Source organism: Plectropomus leopardus, chromosome 7 (genome assembly GCF_026936395.1).
Source record: "Plectropomus leopardus strain MGB_pleo_1.0 chromosome 7, ASM2693639v1, whole genome shotgun sequence".
Taxonomy (NCBI): domain Eukaryota; kingdom Metazoa; phylum Chordata; class Actinopteri; order Perciformes; family Serranidae; genus Plectropomus; species Plectropomus leopardus.
In genome coordinates this window covers 16017939-16043171 of record NC_142182.1, presented here as the reverse complement: position 1 = coordinate 16043171, position 25233 = coordinate 16017939, and the positions used below count along the sequence as shown (strand labels likewise).

The 25233-nt window shown below is 39.6% G+C and overlaps 1 protein-coding gene across 3 annotated transcripts in view; it reads right to left on the bottom strand.

Annotated features, from left to right (window-relative positions):
* Positions 1 to 25233, bottom strand: part of LOC121950393 (neural-cadherin-like) — a 95314-nt gene that overhangs the window by 49512 nt on the left and 20569 nt on the right. For all 3 annotated transcript variants that reach the window (XM_088080040.1, XM_088080039.1, XM_042496378.2), the window contains 4 exons: positions 9642 to 9839; positions 4382 to 4607; positions 3248 to 3452; positions 1934 to 2045 (listed from right to left, as the gene is read on the bottom strand). In XM_088080040.1, the coding sequence (XP_087936166.1) occupies positions 1934 to 2045; positions 3248 to 3452; positions 4382 to 4607; positions 9642 to 9768 (670 nt within the window). In that variant the 5' untranslated portion in view covers positions 9769 to 9839. The remainder of the gene's footprint in view (positions 1 to 1933; positions 2046 to 3247; positions 3453 to 4381; positions 4608 to 9641; positions 9840 to 25233) is intronic.

The following is a 25233-nucleotide window of genomic DNA, read 5'->3' as shown; positions in this document are numbered from 1 at the left end:
CATAATGATCTAACTTTCCCACCGGTATCTCTTTCACAAGACTCCCTGTCTTCACACTCTCTACCTTTGATCTCTCCTCTGCTGAGTTCTTCCTACCATACTGGTTGTTTTATTTTTTTGTTGATGCATTGGTTTGTATTGGGTGCCATTTTCTCTTTCCGCTGGCTCTGCAGTGCCAACAATTTCTACCGCTCCAGGCTGTGTATTCGAATGTTTTCAGATTAAATTAGTTCCATTTTTCTCACCCAGAATCCACTAAAAACAATCGCCCAGCCAGAGATTCTCACAAATCACCCCTGGTAGTCCATGGGGGACTGTAGTCCCACAGGTGCAGAAAGGTTTGACAAGAACTGAACAGTCAACAAGGTGTAAAATGTACAAAGAATACCTCTAAATAATGGGGCGTTTATTTCTGTACTCTCTCTGGACCTAGATTGTTTTTCACCTTGAGCCCCTTTTAATTTATGAATAAAGTATAAGAGACTGTGGAGAATATTTAAGTCCTGTTGAGGTTCTTTTCCATTTGAAGAAGTATTTCATTATTGGAAAATATAAAAAAAAACTAGACTGTTTATGCTAAAGAAAGATGCAAATACTGAAAATGGTGCTACATGATCAGAGAAAACAGAGATAGAGGGCTACGGCATGAAATCTTACAACTACCAGATTGCACTGCACCGCACCAATAAACACTCCTACTGGTGGGTGATGCAATGCTAGCTTAACCATCTTTTTACACAGTAAACAATATGGCAGCTGGCTGGAAATAAACAACCTCGAAATACAGTTCAACAGTGCACTGCAATATATTTCTGAAAACATTTTAGGTGAGAAATAGGCACTGCAGGAACAGAATTTTGGTTTATTTTTGATCAGGGCTTTCTAGTTTTACCATTTGATCAAAAAAAAAAAACAACTCAATTTTTACAGGAAACAGTATGGCGCCCGCTTCTTGTTCCCAAATTCTTGTATTACAGCCAAACAGTGAACTAAAATTAGGTTTTGAAAACATTATAGGTGAAAAATAGGCAGTGCAGCAGTATAATCTTGATTTACATTTGATCAGAGAGTGAGAGAGAGAGACAGAGAGAGAGAGCGAAAGAGAGAGGTGTTTTTTTCCCACAGTTCACAATTCACTTCAATACTGTTTGTGTCCATGGTGGCATTCATATGAAAATGTTGTTCAAGAAACAGCCCCAGAGGAGATGAGTAGGGAGATCTGGGTGTTAGTAGGATGGGGGGAAGTTTATCACAGTTTACATATACATACTTTCTACACTGTTATGATACAAAGCTGGTTGAAAGCAAAGTATCCCTTTAAGGCTTGAGTCTTACATGTGCAAACAGAGGTGTCATTTTTCTGGCAGCAAATTAGAAAAATGTGCCAGTGACGAGCATCTTTGTTAGGAACATGCTATCATGCATTATAAAACAGAAACAGCTCAGATTAAAGAACTCAGCGCATTGAATTTCTACACTTCCCTCAGTAAGACATTCTTCTTCATCTGTGTGTATTTTTTTACAAACATTTCCACTAAGGTGAAACAGCGGCAATGCACTGCATACGCCTTCTGCCTCATAATTGATAATTACAAGGTAGCCTCATGCAGTAATAGATAAATTGACATGCCATCATTCATACAGCACATAATAAATCAAAACAAATGTATGCTGCCTTTTGTAGCTGCTAGTTTAGATTACTATAATTGAGATTATGATCACAGATCTGAAACATCTATTAGTTTCTTTCAGTATGCAAAAGTGGAAGAATTATGGGTCAATTAGCCGAAACAGTGAATCAAGGTCTGAACTGTAGCTTTGACTTCCTCCCAGAATACATCTGTCATTGCAAAAAAAGTGACTTTTTGAACATTTTCTCTCTACTTCCAAAAGAAACAGATGGATGTGAAATATGGGGTCAGAGTCGACTCACCCTGCAGCAGGGACGTTGCCGTGGTTACAGTCTCAGGGACTCCATCCACACTGTAGATGGATTGGAGGAACTCTGGGACACAATCATTCTCATCCGTTATCAACACCTGAACCTGATTAGCGCCAGTGTGATGGGATAAGAGGAGAGCACAAGAGGAGGACAGGAAAAGAGAGAAAACAGACAAAATCAGAGTAGAAGAATACAAAATTAGCCTCTTTTTAATAACCCTCACATCCAGGAGACAACCGTATAAAATTCTCTGTACAGGAAACTGACCCCAAAACTTAATCTAAATTGCATTTTATAGTTCCTCAAGTTGCCAGTTCAACACATCCTTTATCTCCCACTTCATGATTTTTTTTCCTGAGTCAAAAATAGAAACGTTCTGAGCATGTGTGTTTTTTCTACAAAGGCCCTTAGCCGCCCCCCTCCCATCCCCACCCACCTCACCCACCCCCGCCCTACGAGCTCCCTGTCACCACTGTGTGTAAAGTGTGAAGTGACAGCTGAGTAATAGTCCCGAAATAGCTGGGATAGGTTTTTCCCAGTCTCCATCTCCTACTCCACAACATGCAGCTAAGCAGAAGGAGATTTTTTTTTTTTTTCCCCTAACGGCGAAATCTGTGGTATGAAGTGTGAGTGCCTGACATGATAATTGGGTAACAAAATCTTTGAATTAATAATTTAAATGATCCTGAATTCATGAATAGTTTATCTAGAAATATGCGTTTGTGAATGAAGTTTTTGGATTATGACTTGTTATGCCGGGGGCTTCAGAGTGTGAGCTATATTTTTACACAGTTCATCTGCGAATCACGCTCTCATCAACAACACTTACTGAGACACAAAAACAAAAGGGGGAAATAAACCGCAGGAAAAAAAAAATTCTCTCACGCCTGCGGTTTACTTGTTAGCATTTCAAAACCATTCAGCTATGCCATTCCCGTAGACAGCCACAAACTCTGCTGCTTCTCCTCTGTGGTTATAGCCAAGTAGTGTGATGTCAATAGGTCAGCACTGAGATCAAATCATTGCCGATAACGCAGCCTTGGCAGCCACATAACATTCAGGTGAATAGGCGTCTGCCTGCGAGCTTTGAGGAAGTCCAATGGGAAGCACAATGCAGCAAATCACAGCTATAAAACTTTTTTTTTTAAATTTCAGTTTAATTCTGCAGTAAGAGTAAATGCTTGTGTGACAGATACAATTATAAAACATCAATAGTAGACCTCAGCTTTGGCTCAGTTGACCTGAGCGCACAGACTCTTCTATGACTCATGCTTGCTGCCTGTATCACTCTCTAATTGAACTAACCTCTGTGGCAGTGCTGAGGCTGCCGGGCTCTTCGCTGGCTCGCACCATCAGCAGGTAGCGTCGCTGGTCACTCTCGTAATCTAGCGTCCTGGTCAGGCTGATTTCCCCCGTCTCCTGCCGGATGCTGAAAAGACTACTGGGATTGATCAGCAGGCTGTAGCTGACAGGTTGCTTCTGGAAGGAAATGGCAAGCACCACCAGGAAGCTGCAAAAATGAAGAGAAAGTGATAAAAAGAAAAGGAAAAATAGTCTTTACTATTTGACTTCAGTTGCACACATGTTGGATTAAAATCGAAATCCTCTTTTCCTACATCAGCACAGCGCTGTAATGAAATCCATTACTGTATGGCCCATTGACTATGTGCTATAAACACAGTCAATCAGTACTTGTCAGTTCTGTGTAATAATGTAATACTATTATGCAGATATCAATGTTTGTTTTTATGGTTAAGAGAGTTTGCGTTTCCCTAATGGTGTGTGATGATGATATGTCAATGCATGCATGAGTGCACTGGCGTGACCAAATGAATTTTCATCAGCATAAGTCTTAACAGGTAGCATCTGGAAATCCACACTGAAGACAAGTGAACATGTCTGCATCAGTTATTGTAAGACGTACTGCTGCAACGTGCATGCATGCATTTCAGTTCTAACTGTTACAAATGCAGGTTAATATAAAGGAGTGTATGTGTACAAATGTCCTTGTGTATGTGAATCAGTGTGCTTTCATGCATGCATCCATCCTAGTGTTGGACAGTTTACAGAAATGATGTATACCTCCAATACAGTTTGTAATATAGCCCTTCCCTGTTTTGTATTCTTCAGTATCAGGCAATTATACCTATTGAGGCAACAATAAAGAATCTGACAGAGTGCTTGGTGATAACCACAAGGGAATAGACCACATTTAAATAAAAGCCCTGCCGTAACTGTCTCACTAAAAGAAAAGACATCAAAAGACATCACATTACTGTAATTTCTACTGAAAAGGCCAAATACAGTCACGCAATGTTGGAAATTACAAAAGAAAAAAATGTTATAGATATGTTTCATGATGTTTTTCTTGTATCACACAGCCCTAATTCATCTCTGCTTATGTATGCATGAGCTAATGTTAACACATGCGGTACTTACGGCTGTCCTTCAGGTGTGTTCTCTGGTATGGAGATGGCGTAGCTGGTATTGGTGAATTGTGGCGCTCTGGCTCCTGCCACCACAGAGAGCATGGCAGGGGCACTGCGGCTGCCCAGGCCGTCAAGGGCCACCACGCTTAACAAGTACTCTCTGTCCCTCTGAAGCACCAGCCCTGTGGTCGCCACCTGGCCTGTCTTCTTGTCCACCGCAAAACAGCCGTCACCACCTACAGGGAAGTACAACGACTTTATTTTCTAGCACTGGATCCAAACCAATCCAAAATGCTGGCCTGAATACTAACTCAGATATGTTACCCAAATGGCAATTTAAAAAAGGTAATTCTGTCCTGCTGGGTTTGTGGAGTTAAGATCCACAACACATAAAGAGTGTTTTTCTTATGATTTATTTTTAAATTACCATTTTAATGTAATTTTTCTGTGCAATGCATTTATTTATCAAATCATCAGTGTGGACTCAAGAATAAACTATCTGACTCACAAAGACTCCTGGTACATTTAAACAAAATATTTTGTTTTGTTTTACAAGACACAAGGTTCTCCTATGATATAACACCCAATGGATTAAGATATTTAAAGCAGCTTTATTGAAATGTTTTTTTAATTGCTACTTTGTATTCCGGCAATATGGTGGACATTTAGCAGAGAATATAAGCTGAATTTCCATTTGTTCATTTGCCAGGCACTTTTGCCATTAGTATTAGTCACACCTCCAATATTATCATACACATATGCTTGTTGTTGCCGCATACATAAATTGCAATATTTGCATGTAATATTAAATGCTATAAATTACATTTATTAATTTTTATGTCTATTGCTATTGTTATATATTAAGTTATTGTTACTTTTATTGTTACTGTGCATCTCTATCCCTCTGTCTCTCTTTCCTATATATTATTTGTCATCTACTGTAATTTTATTGTTCTTTATGACATCTATTGCACATCAGTCCATCCTAGAAGAGGAACCCCTCCTCAGTAGCTCTTCCTGAGATTTCTACCATTTTCCCCCCGATAATCTTTTTGTGTGTGTGTGTATGAGTTTTTCCTGATTTGCTGTGAAGGTCCAAGGACAGAGGGATGTCGTATGCTGTAAAGCCCTCTAAGGCAAATTGTGATATGTGATAATGGGTTTTATAAATAAAACTAAATTGGAATTGAACTGACTATATAAATGAGGTACAATCCAAGCGACAACAGATGGAGGAGAAGCTTTTGAGAATAAATGCCTTAAATGTATTTGCTGTTTTGAGTTAGCTGTGCATTAACGTCAATTCTAGGAGACAGGGCTGCAATATACTGTACGCTGATATATGTACGTGGCTTCTTTTTTTGTTTTGCTTCACCTGTACAGTAAGTATGCATCAAAGATGTAATAAAGACAATAATAAATGGATTAGCAAAAAATGAAGTGACACAAACTGTTTTTGGTTGAAGACCAGATGCCCTGCTGCATTTTGGTCCGTTTGCAGGATTTTTAGTGTTCATGCTGGCAACTTAGAAGTGTTTTGTAGTGGTCGAGACAAGAAATGACCAGAGCCTGTACAGCCAAGTAACAAATATTATATGCTCAGTTAAAGTTACTTGGTCATCGATACGATGCCCGGGTTTCTTGCAGACTTTGTTGGAGAGTGTGAGGCAGACCTAAGCTGGATTCTATTGTCATGCTAAACCAAAGGATGTGTTCAGATCGGCAGGCATTAAGTCTTAGGGGTCTAAGTTAAGGGTGTTGTTCCTTCATCCATCTTAAGATATCATTGAGGCATGCTGAGGAAAGAACAGATAGAGTTAGGAATCACCAGCACAACAGTGGCAAGCAAAACCACGTCTGTGGATAATATGACCATAGGGGGCGGTGTATATATCAACAAGAGAAAGGGACCAAACACCAATTTTTGCAGTACCCCTGTCCATACTTGATGCCTAACAGACATGTTGAAGCATTTTCAAAGCCAATTTTTCAAGAGGACCACGGGTCACTATTTGCTGACCTTCCTGAGGCTTTCTATGCAGATGATACCATTTTTTATGCACATGGCTCTTTCACCCAAGCTATGTCTCTATTGCAGTAAGCCTTTAACATTCTTCAGATGTCTGCATAACCTCAAACTTGTACTGAATGCTGATAAGAACCTGTTTCCTCAAGAATCTTCCTGCCACCCAAACACATAATGGTACTGAATTTAAGTTCAGTCTGAAAAGTGTCTGGGAGCTTGGTTATGTAGCTGTCTTACTTTTAAACCTCATGTGAAACAACTGGCACAGAATCTGAAGACAGAAATTGGTTTCTCATATCTTAGCATGTTTTTCTCTTGGGGACAGATTAACCACTGTGTGTGTGTGTGTCTGTGTCTGACTATGGAGATGCCCCGTACTCACATGCTGTTCATTCCACCAATTTGATGCAGTTAACCATGGTGCCCTGCATTTCATTAGAGGAGATTAATATCATACTCATCACTGTAGCCTATATGAAAAAGGAGGCTGGTCCTCACTAGCAACAAGAAGAGAACTACACGCTATATTTTTTAAGATGTGCTTGAGTGCCTCTGATGCTGTTTGCTTGTTTATTCTGACTGCATGTTTTTGTGTGTATTATCTCTGTTCTACTTCCCCCTGTAGGTCTCTCTTGCAAAAGAGATCTTGAACTAATGAGAGTAACAGATTAAATAAAGGTTATAGAAATATTTTGTAACGTACATGTTTGCATCAGTGTTTGGCAGCTAGCAGCCATCTTTCATGCTCTCTATTACTACATGGCAACATTCATTTGAACATTTCCTGCACCAACTACCAAATGTCATAGTGGCATATTGGAAAACTATCATAAGGTATGTGTGCTGCATCCCTCGCATGCTTGCAGTGGCATGCTCATAAAAATATTGCTACATTACAATACTAGTGGTAATAACTCAGCATGGTATCTCTAAAGAATGAAATTGGAAATATTCTGTATTTTTCGTTTTTTAACAATTCTCATCAAAAGACACAAACTAACAGGTGTTAGTCCATTTCTCAATGCTCCCTGACCTCACAGAAAAGTTGTTGCTCCATATTCCTTTAATTAAAAGTGACCTAGGAAAAATATCCTTATATTGCACCTTATACATGGAATAATCTGCAAAAGATTTTACATTTAGACACCATTGCGGCTGTGAAAATGAGTTATTTCAGATCTTTTTTTAATTGAGTGTAAATGGTTTTAAACATGCATCTACACCATAACACAATCATTACACTACTGTTTGTTGTTTCGTACAATTTTATTTCAATTTAAACTGGTTTGCATTTTTGTTATTTGTTTGCTTATTGATTGTTTTTAAGTTCTTTGTTAATGGCCAGCATAACTTAAGAAGAGGGTTTCCCTTGTGTCTTAAATAAAGATTTGAATGGAACAGAAGTGACTTTACTACCCTGACTGTGGCCCTCAACCCCAAACCCATTCGTCTCATCTGAAGACTAGTTATATAAAAATGGCTCAACAATATGTAATTTCATTCTTTTAAAAAGGCATAACAGTTTAAACAGGTTTCTTTAAACAGCAGCGTACCACAGTTTCTAGAAAACAATACTCAAAGTAGTAAATAATGCATGTTTTGGGAACTATTTTTGACATGAGCTACTATGCCTACGCTCATGGCAATAAAGGAGCATGGCACCCAGTGCACTGGTGTGGCTCACTGATACGCTTCTGATAAATCAGTAGAGGTCTATGGCATGGAAAAATAAACTGCATCAAGCTGTGGATACACAGACCATATTTGTTAGCTGGATCAATTCATTGTTGTTTTGGTCTTTTTGTTTATAAGAATATAGAATATCACCAGACTCATCCTTTGTATGCAATCTGGAGGTTATTGACCTTTATTTTAGTATTTCCATTTATAAATTAGATGCATTTATTACTTCACAGAGTAAATACTGTTACTTTTGATACTTAGTAAATATTGCTAATAATTTTAGATCTGCAGAACCTTTCTTTGAAACTGTGGACCTTCTGACCATTAGTGCTATGGAGAATATATTAATTAGTGAGTCCCTGTTTCATTTGTATGATGCAAAGATTCACATCCTGCCACTGGTTTCACACTATTCTGCAGACTGACAGTGGCAGTAACGCACCAGCAACACATACAAAAGTGCCTAAGGCAATTAAGTAGACCACCATTGAGCTAACATAGATACATGGAGGTAACAGCGTGTGATTTTAAATATTTAAAAATGGGATTTGCAAATGTTTAATGAGGATGGCTATGCAGTCAACACATTTCAGTTATACCATAAAGAAATGCAGAGTTTGCTCTGGTGAGAAACACTGCATTACTTTTGTTTATTTACATGAAAACTCCACAGGGCATTTTTAAATAAAAGATCTAGTTTTTTCACCACTGTTAAAGACTAAAAAATGGGATCAGACAGACTGACCTCGCTCATCAAAAGGCCACCTACTCTTATCCTCTTGAGGTCTTAAAGTTAAGCACGACATAAGAGGGTTAAATAAATACATTGGGAATGTTGAAATTGGGTCTAGATTATTTTGTAGGGAAACTATTCAGGTTGCTCATGCTTTTAGAAGCAAACCCGACTGTTTGAGTTTTTTGCATGGTGATATAAACCATGGGTACCTTGTGGTAATTGTGATTAAAGGCACATAAGGGAGATGTGAGATGAACTAATGTGAGTCAAAGGGAAGTCAGTAGCGTTTTGTAAAGCCCCACTGGCAAGATTAGCACAGCCCCCCCATCTCTGACATGCCAACAAACCTCTATCCCCTCTACCACCAGGGGGTCTACTACTCTGGCAGACTTCCAGCAGCCCACTGTGTGTGTTTATGTGTGTGAGTGCATGCATGTGTGATTCTGTGTGTGTATGAAAGAGAGAGAAGCAGACAGATAGACAAGAGTGCATGATAAGTGCATAAACAAATGTGTGAAGGCCTTTGGCTGTGTGTGCATAAGTGTGTGTGTGTGTGTGTGTGGGGGGGGGCAACAGAGGCAGGGAGAGACAGGGTGACAGGGAGACAGAGAAACTAATGGACACCTAAAGAGTCTATGAATGCATGAATGAATGTGTGAATGCCTGTGGCTGTCTGTCTGAGTGACTGTGCTGGTGTTGGACTTTTTGTATTCACTTCCAAGGCTCCATAGCCTGCCAACCTATTCTAACAACAACACAGCCTGTTTAATACCACTTCCCTTCCATTCACGTCATATGTGAATATGTGAAAAGCAGAAATCTTACCATCCGACAAAAAGTATTCCACCTCTCCGCTTTTCCCCTCATCCCCATCGTGAGCCTGGAGCTGGTAGACAAACGTTCCCGCGGGGGCCTCAGGGGACACTACAGCCAGGTAAGGGTACGGCTTCATATTCCACTCAGGGACGTTGTCGTTGACATCAGTGATCTTCAGCTTCACCTTGTTCAGGTACCAGTCTGGGCCTGGGGGATAGTGCAGAGATAGTGACGAAGCTTGGGTTACTGAAAGTGACAGCTGTCATGTAACTGTGTGTGTAGAGGGGAGACAAGAAGCCAGGGGAATCCGAAGCACCGACAAGCAGCAAGTCAACTGAGGGTACAGGTATGTGAGATAAAAATCCTCTCTAGTACATGGCAAAACATTGTGCTGCAGGATTGGAATAAATCTCAGCCATTCTTGTATCTGCAATGTGGAATTGATATCAATACGGTCTTGATTCAGCTTAGAGTTTTGGTCAAAGTCAATTACCACACTATCTTTAACGTGCCAATTTAGCCGCTATCTCTTTCACTTTCTTTTGCTCCAACATAGCTGCAGGGTTTGGGAGATTGTTGTAAGTGGATGTCAGGAGAGCTGTTTGGGCCCATGGTGGAAACTGGTGGATGTGATGTCATCCAACCCTTCTCCGTCAGGGCTCCAGACACCAAGGTTCCCATGGGTAAGAGACTCAGCCACAGTCTCATCTACCAAGTCTGTGTAAAGCTACCTTGATCTTCCCACAGGGGCCTAGAGATGATGCCTCATGGCTGCAGGCATTTTGTTGCCTGCACGCTGCCTCACTGGAGTGAATAAGAAGATTCCAGGAATCCAATTACCAACTCGCTCACCCTGAGTCTGGGCAGACAGCAAGAGTGCACAGCAGCGCCCAAGGAGAAGTGGCGTACAACTGCGCTGCAGTCTATGACAGCAGTGTTGCGTGCATTTTTGCTGGAGCTGATAGTAGGGGATCGTTATCTGCATTAAATACAACGACACAATCTGGAAACAATGTGCATCAAAAAACTCCTGACAGTGTCACAGCCGCACGATCTAGGGCACTTTTTGTGTAGACTCTATTCCTGCAAAGTGGAGCAAGTCGCAGAACTGTGAGCGAAGACACTATTTGCGCAAATATTGGCTGTGATCTTGTGTCAACGTGGCATGAAGGAATGTCAGATGAGCTGCCAACAAGTTCAGTAGGCTGTGATCCACAGAGGCCATCTGCCTTACCCCAGAGAAGAAGAACCCCCTGCCAGGACAAACAGACACAGATATGACCAGAATCAGAAAGATTTGACAAGTTGTCCCGTTACACCCAGACACGTGCCTGCACACATGACGTAGCTGACATTAGCATTTCTCTTCCCATCTTCCTGTCTGTCTCTCTCTCTCTCTCCCCCTCTCTGACAAACACATATCGGCGCACTTACGCACAGAGGTGAGTTACCTAAGGGCTAAAAGTAACTATGGATTTCAAATCCCATTATGTAAAAGCTCTCCTGTGTGTGACCGCAGGCTATATATGTACTTTTTAATCCAAGACAAAAGCAGCAGGAGTTTGACGTGCATCCTTTCGCTATCTGAGGGCCAACACAATACATGTGCCGTACAAAACAGTTCTACCTTGCTGGTATCCCTAATATTCTGTATCATTATGTCTCCTCAAAGTCGACGATAGCCAATAATAGAAAACTATACATTGGTAATGAGTGGAACATGCATGCAGGAAAGGGTATAAAGTCTTCAAACTGTATGAATTGCTGTAATAAATCTTTTATAGCACCAACAGTTGTGTTCGCTCAAATGAGTTGGAAAGCAGAAAAACAGATGCTGAGATCACAATTCCTATTTCTTTTTAACTGGCTTACAGTTAAGATGCATTTTGATGGAAAATACAATGTGTTGCACTCCAGACTAGCTCTGGAGTGTTCACAACTGAAGCACAATGGCTATAAAGTGTGTGACAGCTCCTAAAAGGATTGTTAGAGGGATAATAACAGAGGGAGGAAGAAGCTAGAGGAGAGAATTAATCTAGCTTTCTGCTCAGGCTTTAAAGTTGCCCTGCGCTGAGAAAAGTTCTGTCTGGGATCTGACGATAGTTCGTTTTGGATAAATAGCCGCTGTATCATGGGGGCAGAGAAACTAATCAATGTTCAGATGCTATCTCCTAAAATGTAGACAGCGGCAGTTTATGCAATTTAAGCCAGATCATCCTACCCTGTAAGATGGAACAATCCTTTCGTGATGAATAATGAGAAAGGATAAAGATTCTTTTGCAAAGTAGAGAGGTTTAAAAGGCACTTAATCAAAAAGAAATCAGAGCTCCAGCACTTAACATTTAGTTGACTATCAAATCTTTGCGGGGAACAGTGCAAGACACATTCCTTGCCTCCTCCTTGCTGGTGTCTTTCCCAACCATGTCTCTGTGGTAATGCTGGTGATGATTTTACAAGGCTCCATCTAATTAGCTTGTTACAGAGAGACTAATCAGAGCCAAGGCAGATAATTAGAGCCTATCAGCTCTGGAATGATAATGAAGAATGTACTTGTGTGCTAGTGTGTTTGTGAGGTGAGAGACTGCTTGTGTGCACGCTGCATGTTCTGGAAGCTGCAAACGTGTGCGATTTCTCTCTGATCTGGCGAGTTAAGTACTGAACGGCTCTGAGCGATGCCCCATGAGTTCAAAACCGACACAACCTGCCCCACCTGACCGAGACAAAAGATGTGATCAAATAAGCGGGCGAGAAAGAAAGCTCACAGGCTCCACTGGATTTTTCAAAGTCAAATATGCTTTCTGCCCGCTCAGTGTGATGAAAAGCTGGCCCATACTGTACACTACAATCCCATAAGGATAAGAGCATGTGCTGGATGACTAACATAACAATGCATCGCAAAAAAGTGGATGACAGGGGCGCACTGTGTGTTTGGCCAAGCATGAGTGGCTACAATGAGTGTGGTGTGTTTGCATGTGTGTGCGGGAGTGTGTGTTCTATATCACTACGAGCCTGTCTGTTGATGTTTCCTGCTGTTAATCCTCTCCTTGGGTAGTTGCTATATAAAGCTGCTAAGTGGCTTGCCGGTATGAAAAAAAAAAAAGTTGTCTCAAGTGCTTCTGTGCACATGTACACTGCCCACAGTGCGAGGACACTGAGTGTGTGTGGGAAGGGGATGAGAGGAAACAGAGTGAAGGAGAAAGGCACAGATACAGAAACACAAATATCTACAGAGGGAGAGAAAGAGACAGAGAGGAGGAAGAGGCAAGCAGCGTGGAGGATGGAGTATTGTGTGATGCTTAGCGGAGAACGTAAAATAACATTAAAGAGACGAGAGCACAAGGGAAGCACAACAAACAGCGTAGCACAACAAAAGATGCTGGGAGTATTCAAGGTTGGAAAAAAAAACATACAGTAACAGAGCACAGACCACAGGAGAAGAAAATTAAGATATAGAACATAGAGAGTTAATTAATATCAAAGGGTCGTCTTATGGACCCCTTGTTCCCCCTAAGTCCAATGAGGGAGGAAATTAAGACACAAATATTTCTGTGAGGAATTAAACAAATTGCGTCTGCAAGCATAAATATCAATGGCCCGTGCGAGACATGGAATTTCAGGGGTGCTTTCCTAGCAGCGAGTGAATGGAAAGTGAAAATCAGCTCAATGGGGGAGTAATAAGGTACATTAACCAAATGTTTGCAGTGTTAAGGAGGCTCTATTCTAAGCCGCCCACCCCCATCATCTCTGTGCTTAAAGCAGAGTGTGAAGCCGTCAGCAGGAGATCAACACGCTAAAAGCACTGGGGACAGAAATCTATTAACTCAGGGATCCCGACACCACACACCCTGGACTCTGCGGCTCTGAATGGCTGACACACTTACCATGTAAACACATATGCAGGCATTTTCACCCCAGGACAATTACAAATGGTAGACGTCTCCAAGATGTGCACAGTTTTTACTCCGAATCTGCATTTCTGCAGAAAATCCACATAAAAGTGGTCGATAAAGCTGCCAGTGTGCGTCTTTTTCAACTACATCTGCAAACAATTTCCAACAACACTGACGGGATTATGGGACAGTTCACATTTGCAATTTATAAAAAAATAAGTTACACACAATATGTAATATGCAAAAACATATTATAGCATATGTGGCATCAGCATCAGCTTATTAAGGGCACATTTAGAGACCCCTAAGCACACCATGGAAACTATTTACATAATATATAGCTTATGGTCTTATGGTTTATGGCACAACTGCATTTAAGGCATGTCCGATCCGGGTGCAGTGTGAAGCGCAAGAGGCAAAGGGGTTGTACTTAGTCCCTTAATTAATCATACATGTTTTTTTAGGTGTTATGTGAAATCAACCAATCAGTACCAATTCCCATTCTATTTAAAAGCCAGGTGCACCTTCATCTTGCATACTGCTAATTACAGACTGCATTCAGAAAATTGGAGAAGCAAGCAGTTTACCTCTAAGAGTAATGCAGTAAGAGCAGTGATGTCACTGCAGCAAATATCATAGGACATTTAAGCAGCACAGCTAAGAAGTGTAGTTAGAAATTTGACAATGGAAACAGAACTTAACTGCTGCAGAACAGAACTGGACATCAGCTCTGCTCTGCTCTCTGCTAAATTCACCTTTCATAAAATGCAATGGGTTTTTTTTACCCAGCTGCAACACAGTCACATGTCCCTGTGCATGTAACAAGTAGAGTTTGCACATGTCTGAAAATGACATCCATTAAATAGCCAGTAAATACTGCACCATTGTCAATGGCCCAATCGCCCTCTGCTGCTTTAAAATAGCAATATGCCAAAAATGTACCTGACCACACCCCATTTTAAGATCCTCATGCCCATGGGCATACAGATGGGTGCAAGCTACGTACACAACATGGGCACTGGCTGTAAAAAAGAGCAGTGACAGTTGTGCTGCGCTTTGTGGTGCTTTGCATCGGGCATTAAATAGAGCCCTGCATTTTTAAGGCTTTATGTCAAAGTAAACAAAGGAACAATCAAATTGGACATTGACATTGACTTGTGGGGGAGAAAAACTCGCAGCTTTTGCAAGAGAATTTTCAGTTAACTTCAACCCCAACAGCAAGTGGCCTTCAGAATGACAAGCGCTCCACCAAGAATACATTATCTTCATATTAAATGAATACATCACAAAAAACAACAGAGTGAAGTGTTTTGTTTTGCAGCACTACTCTAAACAGCTCTGACTCCATAAGAAAGCTTTTGTCTCCTCAAAATCAAATTTTTATTCCTCAATTTAAATCCAAATCTTCTCCACAAAAGCTAGTTTGTTTGTGTAAATATTCTCTGCTTAATTGATTTATTGTCCTTGCACACAGGTATCCAGACTGGTGGAGTTCCATGAACTTCAATCTTAACAGAGGAGCAACACCCCTCACAGTACTACTGACTCACAACTCTTTAAATTCTTCAGGGGTGAGACAGAAATAGATAGGAAAATAGATAAAAGCATGAATAGATAATTGTGTGATTCACCAATCCAATAGATAGCAAAACCTACAATTGGCTATGGAGAGCAAAGTAGAAAATACAAAAGATCTACACGACTGCAATTATTCTGGCAGTACATCTAAGCTCTAAACTCTCCAAGTATTAATGGTGTTAAAGGTTCTGTCACTAAAGATGTTCAGAGTCTCTCAAATCACAGATGCATGCTGGAGTCAGCTCAAACCCTGCATGACCCTGAACAGGATAAGCGGTAATGAAAAAATGAAAATGGATGGATGTATGACTGGATGTTCGGCTGGATGTATGGATGGATGAATGGCTCTCTCCCATCAGTCGCAGATAGCTACTGGCTCTTTTCCGGTGGGCTCTTTTTTTTCCATGTAGTTCAGCCAAAAGAATTACAAATGTAATTCAATCCCAATTGTTTTATTGCTCTATGCAGAGAAAAATGTACCCTATTCGCGTCTATTCACTTGCATAAAAGAGGAGGATTTAGAGAGGAGCAAGTGTTGAATGGAGATATACCGGCACGGTATGGAGCCTTCAGGGAAGAGAAATATAATTCAGCTGAAATATTTTAAAGTCCATTTAAAACAACTGTAGCTTTTGTATTTGGCTGAATGCTCAAGGAAATTCTTTATATTCCTTATATTTTTAGTTGAAATGTTCAAAATTACAGAAAAATATTTTCAATTCTGCAACCCACCTTTATATATTTTTTTTCTTTCTACACAGTAATACACAATAAATAATAAATGCCCTGGCGATGCTTTGTGGTGAATCATGAGTCCTAACCTCCGCAATCAATGAGTGAAAACAGCTATTGAGAAACATCCAAAGAGAAAAAGCACACATAAGTTGACCGCTGTTTGATTAAAAGTGTTGTTTTTGAACAGGAGAATAAAATATCGTGCTACGTTTCCTTAGTGATTCTTAATGTGTGCCGCTCTCCAGAGCCACAGACAAGGACAGATAAGCGGCCGCACATTACAGAATTCTCAGAGAAGAGCCTTCATACATTACACTCTTCTCTCTTTGGGATCCTTCAGGCTTAAATTCCCCTAAGACTGCAGGCACCGCCTAAACACTCACAGTTACTCTCATACATGTAAGACCGTCAGTGTTAAATATTCAGTGAGAAAAAGAAAGCTCAGGCGTCCCTGTGGCGTAAGGCCAACACTGTGTAATTGCAATATTATTCGATCATGACTTTACTAAATGTCATGTCACTGGCTGTCTCCCTGCGTTTGAGTCTTGTGCTTGAAGGGTTAGAGATCAGTACTCAATACCTTTTAGGTATCGACTGAAATAAAACAATACCAGGTAGTATCAAAACTTCCACCGTTAAACAATACCTGCATTTAAGCCTTTTTGTACGAAGATTTAAAATAATAATAGCAGCCCACACAGTCCACGGTGTGGTGACGATGAGTGTACTGCATTTAAGTAGTTCATAGGTCAGCGTGCTGAGATGCCACCAAAACATTTAAAGGTATGTCTATACTACATGAGTGTGGCATTTAGTGGTATTTTATGTAACTGAATGCCCGATTCACATCATGGATGTTGAATGACTTTGGAAAAAAAGGTATCAAATGAAGTACTCTCTTGGTTTCATTTTAAAAGCCCTGACACACCAAGCTGATGGCTGGCTGTCAGTCAATGTTGGGCTGTCAGTGAGCACCCGTCGCCCTAGTTTCTGCGCTGTGTCTTGCATCGTTGACCCTGGTCTGCGTTACTCTGCATTTTTTTCCCAGCCAATTCAGCATGTTTAATCACAGTCGTCAGAGCCCAACAGTGAGTGAAATCACTCTGATTTGCAGTTCAGCTCAGTGCACATGAAGAGAAACAGAAGGGAGGAACCTAAACAAAGAACTAAAGTTAAGAGGGAGTAAGGTTGAAAGAAACTTATTATATAAGGTGAGATTATTATTTTTTTATCCACTGAGTTCTTTAGCAGAAACGTTTCCTGAAAGTCTGTGTTATTGGTTAGTGGTGCACAGTAAATATGCTTTGTGCTTTCAGCATTGGGTTGTGTTGTTAATGTGCTAACTGGCTAACTACAGCATATTGGTCTTCCAGTCTCTCTTTTTTTTTGCTGGTATGGAGGGCTAGTCAACTATTGACTAAATGCAAAGTAAAAAACAAAAGGAATATCCTGTATAAAATGTATTTTATGACTCTTCAACAGTGACCCTGTGAAGACTTGAAACGTGGCTTTACAAACTTTGTATCATGCAGCTGTACACGTAAACTCACACAGTGAGCTACTAGCTTACACTTGTCACTTGTAGCAATTGTGGTAAAGCATGATCTAAATTTTTGGCCATGGAGCACATTTTTTATAAGGCTTTGAAGCACTTAACTGTGTGTTAATGGATTTATAGTAAAAGAACTGTGAACTCAAAAGCAGAAGTATGTAACTTTATTCTTGTATATTTTTTCTGAGCCTGGGCCCCTGAATATATGAGCTGTGTGGCTCAGCTAATAGAGCTTTTATAATGGCAGGCATTTTGACTTGTCAAAGCATGAAAAGCACATGTGCTAACAATGACATTAACAATGGCTCCATCCATTAAGCACCCCAGCGAGCCATGTCAATGAGTGAGCATGCGCATAACCAAAACTCTGACTAGCTCACCTACACTGAATGCAACAATTTCTATTATTCCAGCTGTGCTTTTCCTGCTTTGACAAGTCAAAATGTTGGCTGTGGAAAGAATCTATTGTGTCAAAATGATTGAAGAGATTTTCATCTGAAAGGGATCGAATAACAGCCTGGGAACCAAACAAATGTGTGAGGTCATGTTTTATTTGTTTTGGCAAATGCTTCTGGTCCCCCACGGCTTAGACAGATGTCCAGCAGCTTGACAAGTGCCGGCCAATCACAGCCCTTTATCTGATATAAATGTTTGAAGCGAAGACTGTATAGATGAAAAAAACAAGATGGCGAAAGCTAATGAAGAACTTTCTTTTGATACTGCTATAGCATACTATCAAACAAACTGGAGAGTGTATTTTTTTTTGCTAAAATGACGATCACCTGCAGTCAGTGCTTCTCTTGAGGAAATATGTGATTGCAAAACTTATGACAGAATTTATCCAAAGTTCAATATACCAACTCATATAAAACAGCTCATTTGTGTTTACATTTTTCCTTTGCTCAGGAGTAACTAATGGTGCATATATTTAGGGTCGTGTTTATTGTGTTCACAGCATAAGTCCATTTGAACGCCCCTCATGTGGTGTTCGACCTTGTAAGTTGACATTTTCTGGATGCTTTGAGTTCACGAGTTTTGATATGTTTGCTGACGTTTTCAGAAATGGATGCTAATTTTTCTGCAGATGGTCAGTTAATATATTATTATTATATTGAGGAAAATGTTGTCATTCCAAACGGCCTCATCTTTTTCCTCTAACACTCTGCCTTTGCCTTTCCTGCATTACGTGACTTGCTCACTAGCTTGCTATATTGTTAGCCTCGGTGGCCTCTCGACCCCTACTGTAGCGTCCATGTTGCTGTTGCCAAACAAGGAAATCAACTCACCAGTCTGTAAACTCTCCTTCTGCTGACTTTTAGCTAGTTAGCTGCTGCTAACTAGCCAAATCAAGATTTTCCAATGTAAACATCAGTTAACATCAAGGAAAGACAGAGAAGAACCAGCTGAACTAGCATCCTGTTAGCCATTGTACAGACATTAGATATCAACAACCTCCATGATGTCAGAAACTGTAGTATCCTTTGATTCACTGAAACTTAGCTCAAGCCTTGACAGCACCGTCCAACCAAGAGGCTCTTTTTCTATATGCCAATCTGACAGAGTAGACGATTCTGGGGAGAGAAAGAGAATAATCGTGTGCTTTCTGGTGACTAAAGAGTGGTGTGATGGTGGGCATGTGAGGTGCTGTACCATTCCTGCTGTGCTCAGGTTGTATGGACAATTAAGTGATTCCTCAACCAGAAACCACAGATTAGCAGAACTATCCAAAACGTAAATTTAACAAGATGCAAAAAAAGGCCTAAATTGCAGAGCACAAGTTACAGGCACTGGATCTGTAGCTTGCATAACTCTGTGTGATAAATGATTGATTGATTGATTGATTGATTGATTGATTGAACGCCCCTTGGAAATCCAAAATGAATTGAGAGGACAAATTTGCATTTGCAATTTGGTTTGGCCATGTCAGGCTAATAGAATGATTGATTCTACAGCATCTGCATTTGAAAAAACGCATGCATGAGTGGATGCATGATTTTATTTGCCCCGGACATTGAGATTGTGCCATGTATAGCTTGTGAGTTAAGTGACATGCTGACCAGACATCATCTGAACATGAACCGACAGAAGAGAGGAGAAGCAAAAATACATCCATGACAGGAACCTTAGTCACTTTCAAAAATGACTCATCAAACCCCTGCTGGCCATAAAGATGAGGATACAAATTTGCCCAACTGAGGTTATCAAAATGTCATGTCTGTACCAAAAAAACATTGTTTAGGTTGGGTAAGCCCAGTAACCTCGGTTAGAAGAATAAAGGATGCAAACAGGGTTTTGTGGTGATATGATGCTGAATGAAGTCTAACAACTAGACTCAAACCCCCTGCCGGCGTTAACAAATAATGATGCGTTCATTTGAGGTTTGAAAGCCAACTTTGAGGAATTCTCGTTATTGTAGATTGTAATATTGCACTGAAGAGACTATTTTAGTCAGCCCATATGTCTGAAGTACCAGGACAATTTATTTGATCTTGGTGTGAAGTTTAAATGAATCTACTATTTTTCCTGAATAAAAAGTTGAATTACTTTGAAAATGTACTTTCTGCAAGTATCAGAATGATCAAATGGAACAGAATAAAACCAGAACATACAATGCTTTGAAACTTTGCTCAAAGCAGTAGTGTCACTGTAAAGTTAAATCGTTATTATAATTCCACTGGCACACACCACGAACATATTTGTACTGCATAACACATAAAAACTATATGGTTGTTGCTTTACATAGTAGTATTAAAACAGTGGGTGATCTGTTATTTTGCCCTTATTTCATTTATGTGAAATGCAACTGATGTATTTTTTGGTGGTGTCAATCTAGGACTTCTTAATCCAGAGTCACCGAGACCTATGCTATATCTCGTCAGTTAGCAGGCAGGGTTGTTGAAAGGTACAGTTGAAAAGTGAGTTTTGACAGCCAGAAATTTCTGGAAGCAATATCTGAGTCATCTGGATTGATCAGGAACCCTACCAACCCACTTTCAGATAGTTTAAAGGTATTTTGAGCTGTGAGTCAGAAATCTTATATTTTGCACCTTTGAGATAAAGATTTCATACCATTCCCTCAAAATGTTTCTGACTCTTCACATACACCGTTTACTTTCAAGTCTGTAGCTGCCAGTGGAGCCAGTTCCAATCTTTCATTTCCCACCAAATGGTTGGCTTTCTCTTAAAAGGAATGTGAGTCATGCTGTGTTGGATCTTTTTAGTCATGTTGTTATAACCGTCATGCGGCAAAGTCAAACACAAAAAGGAGTCTAAGTCATGGAAAGATTTATGGTTACATTTGTTGTTATGGTCAATTAAGATGCCTTGTGTTCTGTATAGACAATGGACACCTTATTGATCCATAACTTTGACTCTAGTCAGAGGAACAAATGCCTAATTGTGTCTGAAAGCCTACAATGAGAGAAACTGTTTTTCAAAAACACTTAAGCACTGAGCCGCCTCTGTGGCAGACATACTTCTTCGCACCTTCACCTTACCTTACAATCGAAAGTTTGTTGATCAGACCCACAGTGAAAACATTCCTTGCTTTGCTTTCACACAAGTGATTGCAGTTACTTTGACACGCAGGCCTCGAGGTTCAGCCACAAAGCTTCATTGACATTTGATCACTTAACTCTCTTGACATTTCTCTTTTGACAAAGATTGCTTTGTTGCATCCCATCTCACACTTATGTTAGACACAGTATGATGCATTAAAGAGAAATGATTAATCACACAGTTAACAGCCTCTTCCACACCACAGGCTTAAAACTGTCATTTTCACTTATGGAGGAGCAAAGAAATCAAATCTTTAAATATAATCAAATTTTATATATGACTGAGTCATTTTACTGAGAATATAAAAGACCTTTATATTGTTAGATAAAAAAAACATATATATGCTAGCAGTTATTGTACCCTCCTGTGATCATGATTTCGGTTAAAGAAAAAAGCCAGCATATGCGCCAAAGAGGAAATGATGTGAGAAAAGAACGTTGATCGACTCAAAATATATTACATTTTACATCTATTGCTAATCAGAATATGTGGACAAATTTAGCTGGAGGGGTAAATTTTAGTCCTGCCAGCAGTGGAGGCAGATCAGAGAAGTCATCACTACTTTAACCACCAACAAATTTAATTTAAACAAGAAACACAAACAATATATTGTAGAATTCTATGTTGGCTATTGATTTACTCTTGTAAATGTGTAGCTACTGGGATAAGATATGTTTGAAGATCAAGAATTTTTTAAGCATCATTTTAAAAAAAATCAGTCAGAGTAACTAGCTACAACAGTAAAACACTGTAAATGTAATGGAGTTTAATTTAAAAACTTTAAAAAATTTAAAAACTATTCCCCCCTTAATAAAGTTGAGAAGAACTATTAAATAGTATAAAGGAAATGCAACTGTAAAATGCAAGCACCTAAATATTTTACTTATCAAGTACTTGAGTAAATGTATTTGGTTATTTTCAGCCAGGTTACAGAGCAGTAAGGTCTGTTATTTTAGGCATTCAGGACTCCTAGATTAACCCCCCCCAAAAAACCCAGATGAATCAACACGAACAATCAGTGGTGTCATAATTTTAAAAAAAGATTTGATTTGATTTTAAGGTCACAATTTAATTAAATTTTTTTGAATTAAACCTTTTTTCAGCAATGATTGCAGATCCTCCATTTTCAACAAAGCCCAAAGCTGATATTTGATTTAGAAATAAAAATTGCAACATCCCTACTAACAATATAAACTGTAATATTTAAACTTAACCGATGGGATTCAGGTCAAATGTATCTCTTTGGCAGAAGAATAAGAAAAAAAAGTTTTACACCACAACACTGCAGCCACAATGTTTGAGTTCTACAAAAAGAAGGAAATCCTGAAGAGAAGAAAACTCGGACTCACAAATATCAGTAATAAGCATTATGCACTGGCATCCATTTTTTATATAAGACCACCTACTTATCCCCTCAAAAGGCTGATGTTCTGTATAGGGAAGGGCGCAAAGCTGAAAGTAAAAAAAAAAACAACTTAAGGTTACACATTTTTCTGACTCCTGTGTACCTTACATTACACTGGCCTTGGTACAAAACACATTTATCACAGAACAGCAGTCGGGAGGGGGAGTAGGGCTGGGCAATATAACAGTTTATTAAAGAACCTGCGCTTGTATAGCGCTTTTCTATCATTTTGACCAATCACATTTCTTTAACACTTCCACAGTCGCCAAGGCTATCATACATGGTGCCAAACGCTACTCAGTTTTATACACTCACACACACTCACACACTGATGGAACAACCACCAAGGAGCAGTTTGGGTTCAGTATGTTGCCCAATAGGTACGTAATGATACGTTTTAATGTTACGATACCTGGTTGGCGATACGATACATGAATGATATGGGCTCATTTAGAGCGATACGATATGATATGATTCAATGGCTAGAAATCGATATAGTAATTTATTTATTTTTTTGCCGAAAATGAGAAAAAGAAAATGCCTATTTCTATGAAGTGGTCATGGAGGTAAAACACTGTGAAAAACATGATTCACTGAACTACCCAAACATTCACATTGTGTGTGAAATAAATACGTGGTTACTGGATAGTAGGTTTTTTGCAAGGGGATCAGAGATAAATCAACATAATAAGTTAACACAACAATTAAATGACAAATTGCCATTGTATTGTACAGCTGTAAACTAACTTCAGAGGAAAACACTGTAGCACTACATTTACTTGACAGAGTCATTCACATTCATGCTCACAAAGTGTAACAAATAAAATATGAAGCATTCTTATTTAATAAACTATCCAGCATTGAATAAGAATCAAAAGATCCACTTTGAACTGCTTTTTGTGCTAATAATTTCCCTCCTGAATGCAGGACTTTGACTTTAATTTTTAACTTTAGCTGTATGCTATTAATAGTTTTATTTAAGAAAAAAAGTTTTTGAGTAGTTCTTCTACAGCTGCCAACCGCCTACCAGCATTCCCAGTTAGAGAAAGAGTGAAACTAAAGCAGAGCAATGTGTCAGCGGCCCCAGGCCCCTACAACACTTAATCTGCCCCTGGTAATAAGGAAAGCCAACAGCATTGGATGAAAGAAGAGATACGGGCGATGTGTCCTCCAATTTATAAAGAATTCCATCTACAGTCTGACTAAAACTAAAACAATGCAGTCTGGAGAGTCTGAGTTTCCACCACTTAACATTTGATTGTTGGTTCATTTCAACACTTTGTGCTGTGAGGAAAAGCTCCGCTGTCTTACTCAGCTCAAACCGATCAGCTGTCTGAGTGATCACAGCGGTCCTAAAATGTGTGTGTGTTTTTCTTTTAAATTAGAACCAATTGTTTTGTCAGTTGCTGAAAATAATAAAATAATATTGACTTCTTAAATATAATCACTTGATTGCACAGACTGTGCAATGATATTGGAAAAAAAAGTGGGATAGCAAAACTTTGCTCCCCCTAAATGCATAATGGGGAAGCATTTGTGCTGTGCATTATGTTATTGCTGTGCTATGGTAGTTTGCATGTGTAGGGCACATGAAACATGGCAGAGAAGATAAATAGCCTGCCTGCTTTGTGTTGTGGTAAACATAATTTTAACACTCAACTCATTTTTTATACCATATAACAGCAATTCACAGACAGAAGGGAAGAGGGCTAAGTTTAAAACAAAACATTTTAGTAAGGTTATAACTAAAAAGGCATTCATTATCAGATTTTTGGGCACACAGTCAATGGAATTTCTGAATAACTTTTTGGTTAGAAGCCTCAAATAAGCTCTGTGGTGAACACAAGCTTTAGAGACTTTCATGTTTTGTTCTATGACATAAAATATGTCAGTAAATACTTCTGAACTTTGACGCTTTCATGTGTCTTTAAAAAGATGGTTGCTAACAAATGGCTAAATGAGACTACAGAATGTCATCTAGCGGAACCACGCAATTGGACTGTAGTGTTGTTCCTTTATAGCCCAGCATTAGCTTTTAGCTTTTTCCCCTCTGGCTCTTGCATTTAGGCTTCAAAAATCCTGAAAGTGGTGTTCATTTGTGAAGATTATTTTGCTGAAAAAAACACTTAAGTATAATAAACGTTTTTTTATTGAAGAGGTTATTTTCCACAATGATCCAAAATCCATTGGAAAAATCTAGTAGGCTTCTTGACGAGGGACTAAGGTGACGTCAACTTCCAGGTTGGTCTACAGAAAAAAGTAATCCCTGTGGCACTGTATATCATTCACTCTATGGAGGGAGATTTCTGAGATGATGGGAGACCAACAAACAAGGTGTCAAACCTGTAACATGCAGGGCCAAGCTCTCCGGTAGCTAATAAAGTGGATGGTGCACAGGCCGTGTCATAATATTTCCCACAGTAGGCTAATGTTTTCCACAGCCTTTGAGCTAAGCCAATGTTGTGCTAAACACATCTCTGACCTTCAGCGTGTCTGCACGAGATGCACAGAGATCATGTTGATATTGATATTCTTATCTGCCTCTGCCTCGAGGCAGCAGTGCATACTAATTCACCCCAACTGACGCAGTGCTCATTTAATTGTGTCAAGTTGGACAATACAACTGTTGACAAACCACCAGCAACACCAATAGTAAAGCCTACACTTCCCATCAAGAAACAGGCTTAATAGTCCACTAACCATTTCAGCAAATGCTAAATACGCCATCAAAGCCAACAGGACCCAGTGCTCCCAACAAATCAATATTAGTCCTACGGCATAATGAGGGCAGTAACAGGTTGACTGTTGAATGCAAGATAATTAGGTTTTCAGTTGTGTCTCACAAGAAGACACAATGTTGCTGTGTACATTTCTTTAGGCAAG